Genomic DNA, 15,851 nt, shown 5'->3' with positions numbered 1-15,851 from the left:
CTGAGGATACCAAGCAATCAAGTGTTTTAGGTGTTCTTTTGTCCCATTAATTCTGTGAACATGTCTGTATGAGATTGTCACTGTCACATTTTCCTTTCAAAAGGTTTCATACATTTTTTTTTTTTATTAAAATCACATAATTATTTAGTCCCCCACCACATTACTAGTCCTAAATTGCCCCTGTCCCAACTTTTTTTGAAATGTGTTTCAGGCCTGAAATGCAGAAAAGGAGGCATATTAACAAATGACACTATTTATTCACTTGGCAAATTATCAAAACTTGGTAGTGAATGGGAAAGATTGTTTCGGAGAAGGTACATAAGAAAATGAAGTTCTTGGGAAATATGGTCATGGTGCAGGGAACAATATAAGTCAGACACTGGTTAATTTCTGTGCTGAACATAAGTTGGTTATCATTAACACACTGTTCCGCCTACACAGTACGCACAGTTACACTTGGAACAGTCCAAATCAAGAGACCAGAGTTTTTAAAAACTTAATTCAGTAATTAAGCGGTGTGTCTGTACATATAGTGTACAATTATTGTATACAGTATAATTAGTTTGCCCTGGTTAATTTTACTAGCCAATGTTTTCAGCATTTCTTAAACTACTTAAAATTAGCATTCTTACAAATTCCATGTTGGTTAAACCATAATTTATACTTGATGGCTTTAATCAATTTGCTTTTTTTTTTTTAAAATAGGTTACAGACCTTGGACGCATTGCCAGTTACTTTTACATTACCCACGATTCCATAATGACCTACAATCAGCTTTTAAAGCCTACATTGAGTGAGATAGAGCTCTTTAGAGTGTTCTCCCTTTCCTCTGAGTTTAGGAACATCACCGTAAGAGAGGTACTTGTATTGGTTTACATCTTTGTGAAATTAATGCAATTTAGAACCATTTCATATGTTGTTTTACGGTAATAAAAGCATGTTCTTAAGCTGTTTAAGTACAGCTTTAAAAACAGTTTGTTTTGTAATACTTCACTACCATAAATGAATGTTTATTATGGTATGATTTAAAAATGTGGTTTCTCTATTTCCATTCTGTTATATTTGCTACTTAATAGCTAAATGATTAAAAGTCTTGTTAAAATGTAGAGATTACTGATTAACAGCAGATTAAACAAAGGCATTTATTTCAATCATCTATACATTGTAAACAGAAATTGATGTAGCTATGACTTTGAACTGACAGGAGGAGAAACTGGAGCTTCAGAAGCTACTGGAAAGGGTGCCCATCCCAGTAAAGGAGAGTATTGAAGAGCCCAGTGCTAAGGTGTGCTTACAGATAAGTGTAAACAATAACCTTTACCATTTTTACAATGTGAGCCTTATTTACATTGTGTTCCTTCTCTCACTCTTAGATTAACGTACTGCTGCAGGCATACATCTCCCAGCTCAAACTGGAGGGCTTTGCTTTAATGGCTGACATGGTTTATGTCACACAGGCAAGTTAATGATGAATCGAAATAATTTATTTGTATTTTCCCTTTTGTAAATTAATTTAAAAGCACCTGAGCATTTAAGTACACAGTCGAAAACAACAAAAAACACTGTTTTATTTCAAACGTTGTACATTAATACTATACAGTGAACCTCGATGTAACGGATGTCTAATTAATGGATTTTGGATTTAACGGACAAAATCTGGAAAACAGAAGTAGTATAGTAACTGTCCACTAGCTGACGCACTACTCTTTGTTTACATGAGTGATGGGCTTTATTTTGTCGGGAGGCTTGCTTTGTTTTCACCTTTGTTTCATGCTTAATTTTTGCAAGTTCTAGTGGTCAGTTATGCACCAGCACTGCTCCAGTAGCCACCAGCAGTGCTTCAGATTCCCCACTGTACGATCACAGCAACAAAAAAATTTCCACTACACAATGAAATGAAATGAATTAAATTTCTCCCCAGTAGTACAGTATACCAATTGTAATATTTATTTACAGGTTTTACATTACATATTACAGGCACATAAACAGTAAAATTAAAATCGTAATAGATATTGTAAATATGTGCATGTTTAGCACTTTTGTGGACTTTAGTGCTGTGTTTTTGTATATTTCCACACCTCCTGGAACAAAAACCTCGCTGTTTAAGACAATTGTATTTTACAGACCAGTCCCCCCTTTTTAATTCATTACATCGAGGTTCCAGTGCATATCCAAAAATCCTTGGTCAGTTATGATTTGGTAATAAAAAAGTGGTATATAGAAAGTGGTATATGTAGCAAAGCAGAGATATTTTCAGCTGTGTTGCTGTTAATTATGCATGACCATTACTTTAGGTGGCATTAAAACTCATTGTACAGTATTTTGTCAATGTTAAAAGAGCCTAAAAATCAACATTTACCTTGAAGTGCTTAAAACCATAAAATATTCACCACTTGCTCTCCATAGTTGAGATGATGTACAAATAAGATCTATTTAGATAAAATGGCACATTTCATTCTTCTGCTCTTACATGCAGAGCGCTGGTCGGCTAATGAAGGCAATCTTTGAGATCGTTCTGAGTCGAGGCTGGGCACAACTAACAGACAAGTGCCTCAACCTTTGTAAAATGATCGACAAAAGAATGTAAGTCATTTCAAATAATGTTGCTTTATCACAATCACACAATAACAATACTTTAAGAATCATTATACTTTAACAATACTTTAAGAATCATTGTAGTCGTGTTATTCCTCGAACACTAACTGATCTTCTGGCTCAGGTGGCAGTCTATGTCTCCCCTGCGACAGTTCCGCAAACTTCCTGAAGAAGTTATCAAAAAAATTGAAAAGAAAAGCTTTCCATTCGAACGACTTTATGACCTTAACCACAATGAAGTTGGTAAGTCCTCACTTAAATTACATACTTTTTAAAGTAGTGTTAAATTAAAATGGATTAGGTTAGTATTTGCTACTTTTTAACCTTCTCCTCTTTACCACAATGACACCTTTTTATTTCTCAGGTGAGTTGATCCGCATGCCGAAAATGGGTAAAACTATCCATAAGTACGTGCATCAGTTCCCTAAGCTCGACCTGGCGGTGCACCTGCAGCCAATCACTCGCTCTACGCTTAAAGTGGAGCTGACCATCACCCCAGACTTTCAGTGGGATGATAAAGTAAGTTGGCCAGCTTTAGTTATTGTGCATATGTTTAATAGCATTAACAATTAAAAGACTTTGTGGATTTAAATTTTTAAGAACATTAATAGATAATCTTTGTCTGCCATGTTTTTGTCTTAGGTCCATGGCTCATCAGAAGCATTTTGGATCATGGTGGAGGATGTGGACAGTGAAGTGATCCTACACCATGAGTACTTCCTACTCAAAGCCAAGTACGCTCAGGATGAGCATCTGGTAACCTTTTTTGTGCCTGTATTCGAGCCATTGCCTCCACAGTACTTCATCAGGGTGTCCTCAGACCGCTGGTTATGTAAGTTATTATAAATTTAAACTGGTAATGTGTCTTGCTCTTTTACTGTCACAAATACACTAAAAAACGAATTTGTTTCTGCTTGATCACCCAGCCTGTGAGACACAGCTGCCAGTTTCGTTTCGCCACTTGATCTTGCCAGAGAAATATCCTCCTCCAACAGAGTTACTCGACCTGCAACCTCTCCCTGTATCGGCCCTCAGAAATGCTGCCTTTGAAAGCCTCTACCAAAACATGTTCCCCTTTTTCAACCCAATTCAGACTCAAGGTACTGACCAGAATTGTTTGTATCTGCAACAGTAACTGACCTGTTTTGTACTCGTTTTGAAATTCCACTTCTCTCTTTTCAGTGTTCAACGCATTGTACAACAGTGATGACAATGTTTTTGTGGGAGCCCCCACCGGAAGTGGGAAAACCATCTGTGCAGAGTTTGCCATTCTCAGGATGCTGCTGCACAATGCAGATGGCCGCTGTGTCTACATCACACCCATGGAAGCTCTAGCTGAACAAGTACGCACCATTTATTAACATACAGTATACATTCTAACACTTCCAAAAGTAAGGCAAGACAGATTACGCCCTGTGTGAATAAGTTAATGCACCTTAAGTTACTTTCTCAAACTGAATTTGAATTTAATTAGACTGCCAGCCTAAAAATCACAGTAGTAGAACATTTGCAGCAATCTAAATTAGGCCAAAAGGTCTTATCAAACAGCACATTACTATGCTGCAATAAAATTCATTCAGGTGAGAATTTTAAAAGTTGGGGCAGCGGTAGCCTAGTGGTCAAGGTAGTGGACCAGTAATGGACCAGTAATCTGAAGGGTGCCGATTCAAGCACCAGGTTGCCACTGTTGGGCCCCTGAGCAAGGCCCTTAACCCTTAATTGCTTAGATTGTATACTGTCACATTTGTAAGTGGCTTTGGATTAAAGCGTCTGCTAAATCCCAAAAATGTAAATGTAAGTAACGTATTACAAAACTATTTTAAAGCTTCACAATTTACAATGCACAATCCTTTTCCTATTTATATTTACCAATTGCTTCATTCTGATCTGGGTCACAGTGAGTCTGACACCACACTGAATCACTGAGCACAAGACAGTAATATATCCTGGAGTGGGCACAAATCTGTTGCAAGAACACAACATAAATTTATTCATGCACACCTTGGGGCAGTATACCTTCTACATCGGGAGTTGGGAGGAAACTAAAGTACCTGTCGGAAACCCACACATACTCAACATGCTAGAACATGCTAAACTCCTTACACACTGTGACCGAAAATGAGTGTCAAATTTAGGATCGTCCTGAATCTTCCAAAATCTTCCACATGTCCTCTTTCGCATGCATGACGTCCACAACAAATTTCATTTAATTAAACTGAATTAAACAGATCGCCAAAGAACATATGCAGAAGTGCATAGACTCTTAAAACTAAGCATTTAATATACTGTATGGACAGAAGAATTGGGACACCCCTTCCAGTTTTTGAATTCATTTGTTTCAGCCACAACAGGTGTAATAAATCAAATATATATAGCAAATTATGTGCTTCTTAATTTGCAGCAACAGTTTAGGGAAGGCCTGTCCTGTACCAGTATTACTGTGCCCCTGTGCACAAAGCATAGTCTATAAAGCCATTAAAAAGCTTTGTTTAAAAAAACTTCTCTTGCCTGCAAATATGCTTTGAGATGAACTGAAACATCAGTTGAGGCTTTCTTGACCAACATCACTGCCCATACAAATGCTTTTTGACTAAATTGGCACACATTCACACACACACACTTTAAATTCCTGTATAAAGTCTTCTTAGAAGAGGGGCTGTTGTTATAGCCAAAACAAGCACATAGGTCACTTTGTTTTAATACTGTTTGTTGTTGAAATGGAATGTTAAACAAGCTCATGGTCAGGTGTTCAAATACTTTTGGCCATAGCTTGTAGTTTATGGTTAGTTTTAGATGATTGAGTTGTATTTCATGTTTTATTGTACTGTGTCTCTACTTACTGGTAGTAATGGTTTACATTTGTTAATATTAGTATGTATTTTTTTCTGCACAGTTTTTGCTCTCTCATTGGCTTTTGACATAATTGCAAAATATTGACCCCAGTACCAGTAGTTACTGTTTGACTTCTGTTTGCCTTTTATTTCAGCAGTACTTTCAGCACTTTTCTATTGTATTTTAATCTCTGCTTATATTTCAAACTCTTTGTTGATGTGTAGGTGTTTTTGGATTGGAACAAGAAGTTTCAGGGAATTCTTGCTAAGAAGGTTGTCATACTTACTGGAGAGACCAGTACTGACCTGAAGCTACTAGGAAAAGGAGACATCATCATCAGCACACCAGACAAGTGGGACATTTTGTCCCGCCGATGGAAACAGAGGAAAAATGTCCAAAACGTCAGTCTCTTTATTGTAGATGAGACTCATCTCATTGGTGGAGAGAATGGGGTAAGGTGTTTGTAGATCTTTAGTTTTTTCATCTTATACCTTTATTGTGTTTTGGGTATTAATTTCTTGTGATGTTTTAGCCTGTGTTGGAAGTGATCTGCTCCAGAATGAGGTACATCTCCTCTCAGATTGAGCGTCCCATCCGCATCGTGGCTCTCAGCTCCTCTTTGTCCAATGCTAAAGATGTGGCTCATTGGTTGGGTTGCAGCACCACAGCCACCTTCAACTTCCACCCCAATGTCAGGCCTGTGCCCCTTGAGCTCCACATCCAGGTAAAAACCTTGATATCCTTTAGAGCCTGTACTGTTTTTAATTAATGTATGTACATTTTACACAGTTTATTGAGACCTGTAAATGTGGAAATGGGGAAATTGGATTATACATTGTGTTTAATAAGAGACTAGTGTGTTTCTCTGTGCATGTCACCAGAATAATAAAGTATACACAGTGGGGAATAATTGCTAGTCTATCTGTCCATATTGGACACACAGAATAAAACATGTTTCTAATAAAAGGTGAAGCTGCTCCGTATTGTCTAACATGCTAAACTCAGCTTACAATAAAGCATTTAATGCTAGAGCGTGTCATTTATGACCACGAGACCTTAACTGCAAAGACCATTAGGAAACTGTTCAACAACACGAAAGCAGAGACATGGCTAAAATACCCATCAATAACAAAAGTAAAACAACACATATAATGGACATGACCCCAAAAAACACAACAAATTATATCGATTTTTTTTATGTGCGAAGGATCTTCAAAAAGTTTCTGCACTTTTATATTTTGGTTGGAAACGGTGAGGGTGGGGGGAGTAAAAATTGGTCGTGTCTGATAGACTGAGAGAGAGCTTATAGTCCGGATTTAGATCTGATTTTCATCTTTTTGGACCGCTGAAAGAAGCTTTAAGGGGAAGAAGATTTTTGTGTGAAAGCAGTGGTGCATCAGTGGCTACGCTCTCAACCAAAAATATTTTTTGCTGATGGCATTAAATAGTTGGTACAAGTAATAATAAATAGAATTTTTTTTAAAGAACCCTTGTAGTTTAAACTGGCCTTGAACTTAGTTATCAGTTAAATCAGCGGTCCCCAACCTTTTTTGCACCACGGACCGGTTTAGTATAAGATGTAATTTCACAGACCAGCGGGGGCGGGAGGATTTAATACAGAATAACTATAGAATGGAAAATGATTGTGAATCCTAAGCTTTTTATGCTGCATCGAGACGCTGCTTCCACCTATTGGTGATAAGTGAAAATAACACCCGAAGAATTGGGTCTTGTAGTGATCTCTAATTATTTATTCTTTCCGTGCGGCCCGGTAATAAATGACCCATGGACCAGTACTGGTCCGTGGCCCGGTGGTTGGGGACCATTGAGTTAAATGATACAACAAATGAACAGAATGAACGATGTAATAAAGAGTGGAACGTTATTTCAGTAATGCTAATTACCACCCAGATTTTCACATGTTTAAGGTGTACTGCAACCATGGTGAAAACTATGTTGAGGTACTTAATTTTTACACTTTTTTTTTTTTTAAGGGTTTTAATATGAGTCACACACAGACCCGTCTGCTGACTATGACTAAACCTGTATACCATGCCATCATGAAGCATTCTCCATCCAAACCAGCGCTGGTGTTTGTGCCCTCTCGCCGTCAGACTCGACTCACTTCTATCGACATACTGACATTCTGCGCTTCAGATGTGGTCCCTCAAAGGTGCAGTAGCCAGCACCTTTATCCTAATATCCTAAATGTTTATCCTATGGGAAGTTAAATAACTTGTATGTCTGTGCATTGGTTCCCATTTCTACCTTAAAGGTTCCTTCACTGCTCTGAAAAGGACCTGACTCCATTTTTGGAGAAGCTCTCTGATAATACATTAAAGGAAACTCTGTCTAATGGTGTGGGCTACCTGCATGAGGGACTCTCAGCCACAGAACGCAGGATTGTTGAACAGCTGTTTAACTCTGGTAGGGAATTATTTTTATTTAAAAAGTTTAGATCTTTAGTGAAATGTCCAAGCTGCAAAATGTAGACTGCCATAACTGACAGAATTAAAGTGCAGTATAAAGTCCTACAAAACATTAAGCCATGTCTGAATGTTCTATCTCTTACAAATCTGTGTTCAAGGTGCAATTCAAGTCATGGTGGCATCTCGCTCTCTGTGCTGGGGAACTAGCGTCTCTGCCCACTTGGTGATTGTAATGGACACACAGTATTACAATGGGAAAATTCATGCGTAAGTTTCTTTTTACCTACTTAAGTGGGTTTCATTTCTCTACACGTATTAATATTTATTATACACTGATCAGCCATAACATTAAAACCATAACATAACATTTCTACACTCACTGTCCATTTTATCAGCTCCACTTACCGTATAGAAGCACTTTGTAGTTCTACAATTACTGACTGTAGTCCATCTGTTCCTCTACATACTTCTATAACCTGCTTTCACCCTGTTCTTTAATAGTAAGGACCCTCACAGGACCACTACAGAGCAGGTATTATTTAGGTGGTGGATCATTCTCAGCACTGCAGTGACAATGACATGGTGGTGGTGTGTTAGTATGTGACACAGCAGTGCTGCTGGAGTTTTTAAATACCGTGTCCACTCACTGTCCACTCTATTAGGCACTCCTACCTAGTTGGCTCAACTTGTAGATGTAAAGTCCGAGATGATCGCTCATCTATTGCTGCTGTTTGAGTTGGTCAAACACCTTTATCAGTGGTCACAGGACGCTGTCCATGGGGCGCTGTTGACTGGATATTTTTGGTTGGTGGCCTATTCTCAGTCCAGCAGTGACAGTGAGGTGTTTAAAAACTCCAGCACTGCTGTGTCTTATCCACTCTTACCAGCACAACACACACTAACACACCACCACCACCATGTCAGTGTCACTGCAGTGCTGAGAATGATCCACCACCCAAATAATACCTACTCTGTGGTGGTCCTGGGAGAGTCCTGACCATTGAATAACAGCATGAAAGGGGGCTAACAAAGCATGCAGAGAAACAGATGGACTACAGTCAGTAAGTGTAGAACTACAAAGTGCTTCTATGTGGTAAGTGAAGATGATAAAATGGACAGTGTGTGTAATAACAAGGAGGTGGTTTTAATGTTATAGCTGATTACTGTATATCTGAGTTAACCAATTAGCAAATGTATTGATACCACTTCTCTGCCCTTTTTAGCTATGTGGACTACCCAATCTACGATGTGCTTCAGATGGTAGGGAAGGCCAATCGCCCCTTACAGGATGATGAGGGATGCTGTGTCATTATGTGCCAGGGTTCTAAAAAGGTATAACGTTTTCTAATTATAATACTATTTATAGAATTGTTCTTTTTCTATCAATTTATTTTTAACTCTTTTTCTAATATTTTTTACCTCTCACTCTATAAGGACTTTTTCAAGAAGTTCCTTTATGAGCCTCTACCTGTTGAATCTCACTTGGACCACTGTCTACATGACCACTTCAATGCTGAAATTGTCACTAAGACGGTGGAGAACAAGCAGGATGCTGTGGACTATCTGACCTGGACTTTCCTCTACCGCCGCATGACACAGAACCCCAATTATTACAACCTACAGGGTGAGTAAAGTATAGGAGAAAAGAAGTCATATGTTTTAATAGTTCAGTGTAATAAATAGAATAAATACAAACCCCATATCAGAAAAAGTTGGGATGTTTTATAAAATGAATAATTGTTAATTCTCTTTATTTAACTGACAAGCAGAAAGACATCCAAGCAGATTTCCAATGTTTTCACTGTTCAACTTTTTTGTATTTTGTAAATATGAACACATTGTAAATTTGATGTCTGCAATACACTCCAAAAAGTTGGGGCAGAAGCAAAATAAGAGTACATATAAGAGTTAAGAGGATATTTGTTACAGCATTCCACAACAAACAAGTGAATTGGTAACAAGCAAGGAAATCATGATTGGATATAAAAGGAGGATCCACCACAGGAGTAGTCTTCCAATTGATGAGCCGTGGTTCACCACTTTGTGTCAATCTTAAGGAGAGAATTACCATTAAAATTTTCTAATACAAGATTAGTCATTTACTGTCTACTGTTCATTATATTGTGAAAACATTTGGAGAATCTGAGGAAATCTCAGGCCATGTAGGGCAAAGTTGCAAACTGCTATTGAATGTGAGTAACCTTTGAGCTCTTAAACGTCATTGCATGAGAAACCGCGGGGCTACTGTGATATAGGGAGTACTTCAAAAACCGTTGTCACTTAACATAGTCCTCCACTGCATCAATAAATGTAAACTGAAACTCCATTACACACACAGAAAACCATACATCAGTATTGTGCAGAAACTCCCATGTTCTTTGGGCCCGAGCTCAGCTCAGATGTTCTGTTGTCAGATAAGTCCACAGTTCAGCTTGTGTTCAGAAAAGATAGAGTTCTCTTAGTCTAAAATGAGAAGGACAATCCAAACTATTATCAGTGAAAGACAAAAGCCAACATCAGTCATGGTATGGGGATGCGTAGGTGTCCATGTCATGGGTGACCTGCATATGTATGAAGGTACCATCTATGCAACATCAAGGCGATGTCTCAGGAGGTCCATGATTTTTTTTTAGCAAGATGATGTCAGGCCTTATTCTGCACAGAATGCATCTTCTTGACTGGCCTGCCTGCAGTCTAGTTCTATCTCCTATTAAAATGTATGGTGCAGCATTAAAAGGGGAATCTCATGATGGCGACCACTTAACTGTTAAACAGATTAAATTTTCAAGTAAGAATGGTCAAAAATTCCACGGTGAACACGCCTCTGTCCAAACTTTTTTTGTTTGTGGGCCTGTGGTAGCCTGTGGTAGCCTAGTGGGTAGAGCTTTGGGCTATCAACCGGAAGATTGGCGGTTCAAATCCAGGCTCTGCTATGCAGCCACTGTTGGGTCCTTGAGCAAGGCCCTTAACCCTGTCTGCTCCAGGGGCGCCGTAAGTTGGCTGACCCTGCGCTCTGACCCCAGCTTCCAACACCAGCTGGGATATGCGAAGAAAGAATTTCATTGTACTGTACACCTGTATATGTATATATGACAAATAAAGGATATCTTTCTTTCTTTTCTTTCTTTTTGGGGTGTTTTGCAGGCATCAAATTCTAAATGTGTTTTTACTTACAGTAAAAACATTAAAAATCATTCTTTCTACTATTATAAGGTAAATCAAGATTTAAGAGAATTAACAAATCACAGATTCATTTACATCTTGGAAATTGGGTTTCTAATAAAAGTGTAATTCATGCATGAATTAATTTGTACACCAAAAATTTTAAGTTTACATTTTTTTGTTTCTCTTTAATGTTGTAGGCATGTCTCATCGGCATCTGTCTGACCACTTGTCAGAACTGGTAGAAAACACACTGCAGGATCTAGAGCAGTCCAAATGCATCAGCATTGAAGATGAGATGGATGTTGCCCCCCTTAATCTGGGCATGATTGCTGCGTATTACTACATTAACTACACCACCATTGGTAAGGCAGTTAGTCTACACTGAATATGCTGTCAGGCTACATGAACACTGGTTAAATGTCATTTTTCCCCACTTTTTCCACCAGAGTTGTTCAGTATGTCTCTGAATGCCAAGACAAAGATCCGCGGTTTGATTGAGATCATCTCCAATGCAGCTGAGTACAAGAACATTCCAATCAGGCACCATGAAGATACACTGCTTCGTCAGGTCTGTTAAGTTCATTAATTTAGAGAAACATTAAAGTAGCTAGTGGCTGTTTTCTGTATATCATTTTTTTTTTTTTAATCTTTTGTAGTTGGCGCAGAAGGTGCCTCACAAACTAAGCAACCCGAAGTTCAACGATCCACACATAAAGACCAACCTGCTGTTACAGGCTCATTTGTCTCGTATGCAACTGAGCGCTGAGCTGCAGTCTGACACTGAAGATATCCTTAGTAAGGTGAGCCAATCAGGAAATCAAGCATTTTATTTCAAATTTGAGTATTTAGTTGGGAGTGGTTATATAGTTATATGGCCAAGGTGTGTGTGACCATAGAATACTGAGTGGCATTGTTTACCTTTATAGTTGGTCTTTATATTAAGCATAAGAATAAATGAATGTTTATTATTAACAGCGGTGTTAATGTAAAGGTTTCTTGTACTAACCGTTCTGTTTTCTCGTGGTCGCCAGGCTGTGCGTCTCATTCAGGCATGTGTGGATGTCCTCTCTAGCAATGGCTGGCTAAGTCCTGCTCTGGCTGCTATGGAGCTGGCTCAGATGGTGACTCAGGCCATGTGGTCTAAAGACTCGTACCTGAAACAGCTGCCTTACTTCACTTCAGAGCACATCAAACGATGCACTGACAAGGTAAAAATATTTTTTCTTATCTATGTTTTACATGAAAAATGTTGCTACTTAACAGCCTGCTGACATCCTTGTTTTTGTTTTGTGTATAGAATGTGGAGAGTATCTTTGACATTATGGAGATGGAGGATGAGGACCGCACTGCACTTTTACAGCTATCAGATGCCCAGTTGGCTGACGTGGCACGTTTCTGTAACCGCTACCCCAACATCGAGCTGTCCTATGAAGTTTCTGACAAAGAAGATATTAAGAGGTAATGGCCAAATAACAGTAATACTACATTTACAGTTACCAAGCCAATCAGTGTAATAACAGAATTCATCATAAAATAACCACAATGTGGTTGCTCCAGTGTTATCTGCTGTGTAAACATGTGTAAAACATGACAATAAAATCCTAATAAACAAACAAATACGGTTTACCTTTGTACACTTTCAGGTTATTTACTGTACTTAAACTATTAAAGTATCAAGTATGAAATCTAAAACTTAAAACTTGCAGTGTTTACAGTGTAAAACGAAATGCTAGTAAATTCATTCACCTAGCTAACACAATGTCTTTTTTTACAGTGGCAGTCCCGTTGTTGTTCAAGTGCAGCTAGAAAGAGAGGAGGAGGTTATAGGACCTGTCATTGCACCACTGTTTCCTCAGGTGAGATTGCATGTAACTCTTCTGTGTCTTGACTTTGAATGTTCTGAATAATTTACATTCATGGCCTTTAGCAGACACTTGTATTTCAAGCAATTTATATTTATTACTGAATACAATTTGAGTGATTTAGGGTTAGGGTCAACTAGGGTTGGGCGGTATTGCCGATTTTCATACCGACATACCGTCTTCAGAAAATACCGGGGGTGCGGGCGTCTCTCTGTTAGTAATGGGTCGTTCGAGAGCGATCCGATTCTATTGAACGGCTCTTTCAAATGAACCAAGCCTCTATATACGTTTTCATTTTTGCGCCGTTCTTATCGGCTGTAATACACCCATTCTGCTTCACATCAGTACGGGGAATTAATCAGTCATAATTAAAGCTGTTTATTGTCGGAATTCAAATCCGAAACACTTTTAGTATCGCGAAGAGTGAGCGCGACACACACACACACACACACACAGATAATATTATATTGTATAAACTTGCACAAGTGTTTTTTTGCAAGTTCGGGCTTGTCAGTGAATGTAACCGTATTTGGTACACAAAGATGTTGTATTGACATGCTAGCGCGTTGTGCCACCCCATCCCATGGCGTACGAATAACCAGCCTTATAATAAGTCATTGACTTATTAGAATCCTCTCTAGTGAGGCAGCTGCCTGTGTAGGCAGTAAGACAGCAAGGCAGCTCACTAGGTGTTTGAACACATCCTATGTAGAGTTCCCTAGCTTTTGTGTTATCACCTCAAAAAGTGAGCACCCCCACAACCAATCAGTGAGCTCCAACCACCTACCACTACTGTGGATGCGCGAAGGTCTTAAAGTCTCCGTTTTCAAGGTAGACCTGAAGCAGAAATTTGGCGCTTTACATTTTTAAAATACCGTCACCATTTTTAAATACCTTCAACATTTTAAAATAAATTTTTCTACAGAAAAGAAGCAGCATTTATCACAATAGAACTAAGAAATTGTCCAGCCCTTTGCTTTATGTTACTATCATGCTTCTTCTTTGTCAGACCAAACACTTGTGTACGGTCATCCCCCCAAAGACGCCATAAACATAGAAGCATTTTAATGTGATTTTTGTGTTTGTGCAGAAACGAGAGGAGGGCTGGTGGGTTGTGATTGGTGACCCCAAATCTAACAGTCTCATCTCCATTAAGAGACTGACTTTGCAGCAGAAAGCCAAGGTTAGTTCACTACTGCATCTGCAATTCCATAATGCTATATCTGTTTATAATGTTAAGTCACAATATTTTAGTGATTGTAGTGTTTCTTGCATGGTTTTAACTGATATTTATTTGTCTTCAGGTGAAACTAGACTTTGTGGCTCCTGTTGTTGGAACCCATAACTATACGTTGTATTTCATGAGTGATGCATACATGGGTTGTGACCAGGAGTACAAGTTCAGTGTGGATGTGAAGGAGGCTGACAGTGACAAAGACAGCGACTCAGACTGATCTTGCTCACTGAGGATGTTGTTTAATGCAACAACATTATGATTTTATTCTTTCTTCAAAATTAGCTAAGCATAAGCTGGAAATGAAAACATGATCGATAATCACAAGATGTTTTGTGGTAATATTTTGTAGGGTGATACATGTGTTTGCATGATGTGTGTTAGTTATGATTTGGTGTAATGATCTTGGTTGATGTAAAAGTTTTACATCTGATGTTTTTTCTTCTTACATGTCAAATTAAATAAAAATATTTACATGTTTGAAGATTTTGTTCCATTGATTTGTTGGTTAGTGACATTCCAGTCACAGCCCATCCTGTATCTATGTATGTGAATATATCCTTTTTATATCCTTATCTTTTGAAATTCATGTCACAGCAGGTCGGAGCTGTTTTGACAGCATAATTAGACAGATGGCCCGAATGTTTTGATTTGTGTGACCGCGTTGGTGAATAACATTGTCATTACAATGCCACTTGTTGAGTGTTGAGTATTAGGCAGCAAGTGAACAGTCAGTTCTTTAAGTTGATGTATTGAAAGAAAAGATCGGCAACAGTAAGGAACTAAGTGACATGGCCAGATTGACAGCTCTGACTCACGAACGCATGGACCCCACAAGACTACTGAAGGTGTCTTGTATCTGGTCCTAATATTCCTTTAAGTCCTGTAAGTTGCCAGGTTGGACTTCCATTAATGAATCCATAATTGTATGTCCGGACAGTCTTACAGATGCTTGATTAAGAAGGGTCCAGCTGCTGGGTATCTGGAATTACTGCACTAAAAAAAAACAAGTTGATATTAACCAGTCACCAGCCATTAAGGGAAAAAGGCAAAAAAAACAAAGCATTATCATCACATGATGTCATTTAGTGACTAAAGCAACTTACAATAAAGGCAGGACAATCAAACATTTAGAGGAGAGTTTCTCAAAAGAGCTTTGTCTCATTACATAATACATTACATAACATTTTATCACTGACTAAATAAATGATTCAACCTTATGCAGTGAACGCACCACTTTTTTAAAGCCCATCCACCAAAATATTGTTAAGTTTGATATCTACTATTGTGGCCAAAAGTTTAGAAACTGACACAAATTGCTGCTTTTGTTAATTAATAGTGCTTTAGTTTATAGTACTAAAAGAACAGAAAGTCAGAAAATTATTAGTGTAACTCAGAATAGGGACCAGGGGCTGGTATATAGTCATTAGCCCAGAAATATATATATATATTTTTTTTTCAATCTGATGGAGATTGATTAGCCACATCAACAACAAGCAATTTAAATAAATTAATTATAAAAGTTGTTTTACTGTAAGGCCTTTGTTTTTGTCATAAATTGTGGCTACTCCTCTAAAAAAAACTATTAAGATATGGCTTATGTTCAGGTTTTCTTTAATATAATAAAGCACCGCCTCATGTGACAACTTGTTTTCTGTTTACACATACAAAGATATAAATTAAAACCAATTCTGATTTTCAGATCTGTGTGCCTGGTTCTTCTCTGCTCCTCAC

General features: G+C 38.2%; 1 protein-coding gene across 2 annotated transcripts in view; it reads left to right on the top strand.

Annotated features, from left to right (window-relative positions):
* snrnp200 (small nuclear ribonucleoprotein 200 (U5)) overlaps positions 1–14,601 on the top strand; it is a 32,945-nt gene extending 18,344 nt beyond the window's left edge. For both annotated transcript variants that reach the window (XM_062999206.1, XM_062999205.1), the window contains exons 22-45: positions 706–858; positions 1,205–1,285; positions 1,374–1,457; positions 2,477–2,583; positions 2,720–2,838; positions 2,960–3,114; positions 3,238–3,427; positions 3,522–3,695; positions 3,778–3,938; positions 5,652–5,879; positions 5,960–6,151; positions 7,422–7,600; positions 7,703–7,854; positions 8,015–8,123; positions 9,080–9,188; positions 9,291–9,480; positions 11,219–11,383; positions 11,468–11,589; positions 11,678–11,821; positions 12,053–12,229; positions 12,319–12,479; positions 12,796–12,877; positions 13,974–14,066; positions 14,188–14,601. In XM_062999206.1, coding sequence (XP_062855276.1) covers positions 706–858; positions 1,205–1,285; positions 1,374–1,457; positions 2,477–2,583; positions 2,720–2,838; positions 2,960–3,114; positions 3,238–3,427; positions 3,522–3,695; positions 3,778–3,938; positions 5,652–5,879; positions 5,960–6,151; positions 7,422–7,600; positions 7,703–7,854; positions 8,015–8,123; positions 9,080–9,188; positions 9,291–9,480; positions 11,219–11,383; positions 11,468–11,589; positions 11,678–11,821; positions 12,053–12,229; positions 12,319–12,479; positions 12,796–12,877; positions 13,974–14,066; positions 14,188–14,337 — 3,477 coding nt within the window. In that variant the 3' untranslated portion in view covers positions 14,338–14,601. The remainder of the gene's footprint in view (positions 1–705; positions 859–1,204; positions 1,286–1,373; positions 1,458–2,476; positions 2,584–2,719; positions 2,839–2,959; positions 3,115–3,237; positions 3,428–3,521; positions 3,696–3,777; positions 3,939–5,651; positions 5,880–5,959; positions 6,152–7,421; positions 7,601–7,702; positions 7,855–8,014; positions 8,124–9,079; positions 9,189–9,290; positions 9,481–11,218; positions 11,384–11,467; positions 11,590–11,677; positions 11,822–12,052; positions 12,230–12,318; positions 12,480–12,795; positions 12,878–13,973; positions 14,067–14,187) is intronic.
* The last annotated feature ends 1,250 nt before the right edge of the window (positions 14,602–15,851 follow it).

Source organism: Trichomycterus rosablanca, chromosome 7 (genome assembly GCF_030014385.1).
Source record: "Trichomycterus rosablanca isolate fTriRos1 chromosome 7, fTriRos1.hap1, whole genome shotgun sequence".
NCBI lineage: Eukaryota > Metazoa > Chordata > Actinopteri > Siluriformes > Trichomycteridae > Trichomycterus > Trichomycterus rosablanca.
Note: the sequence above shows the minus strand (reverse complement) of the source record. Positions and strands in the feature narration are given on the sequence as shown.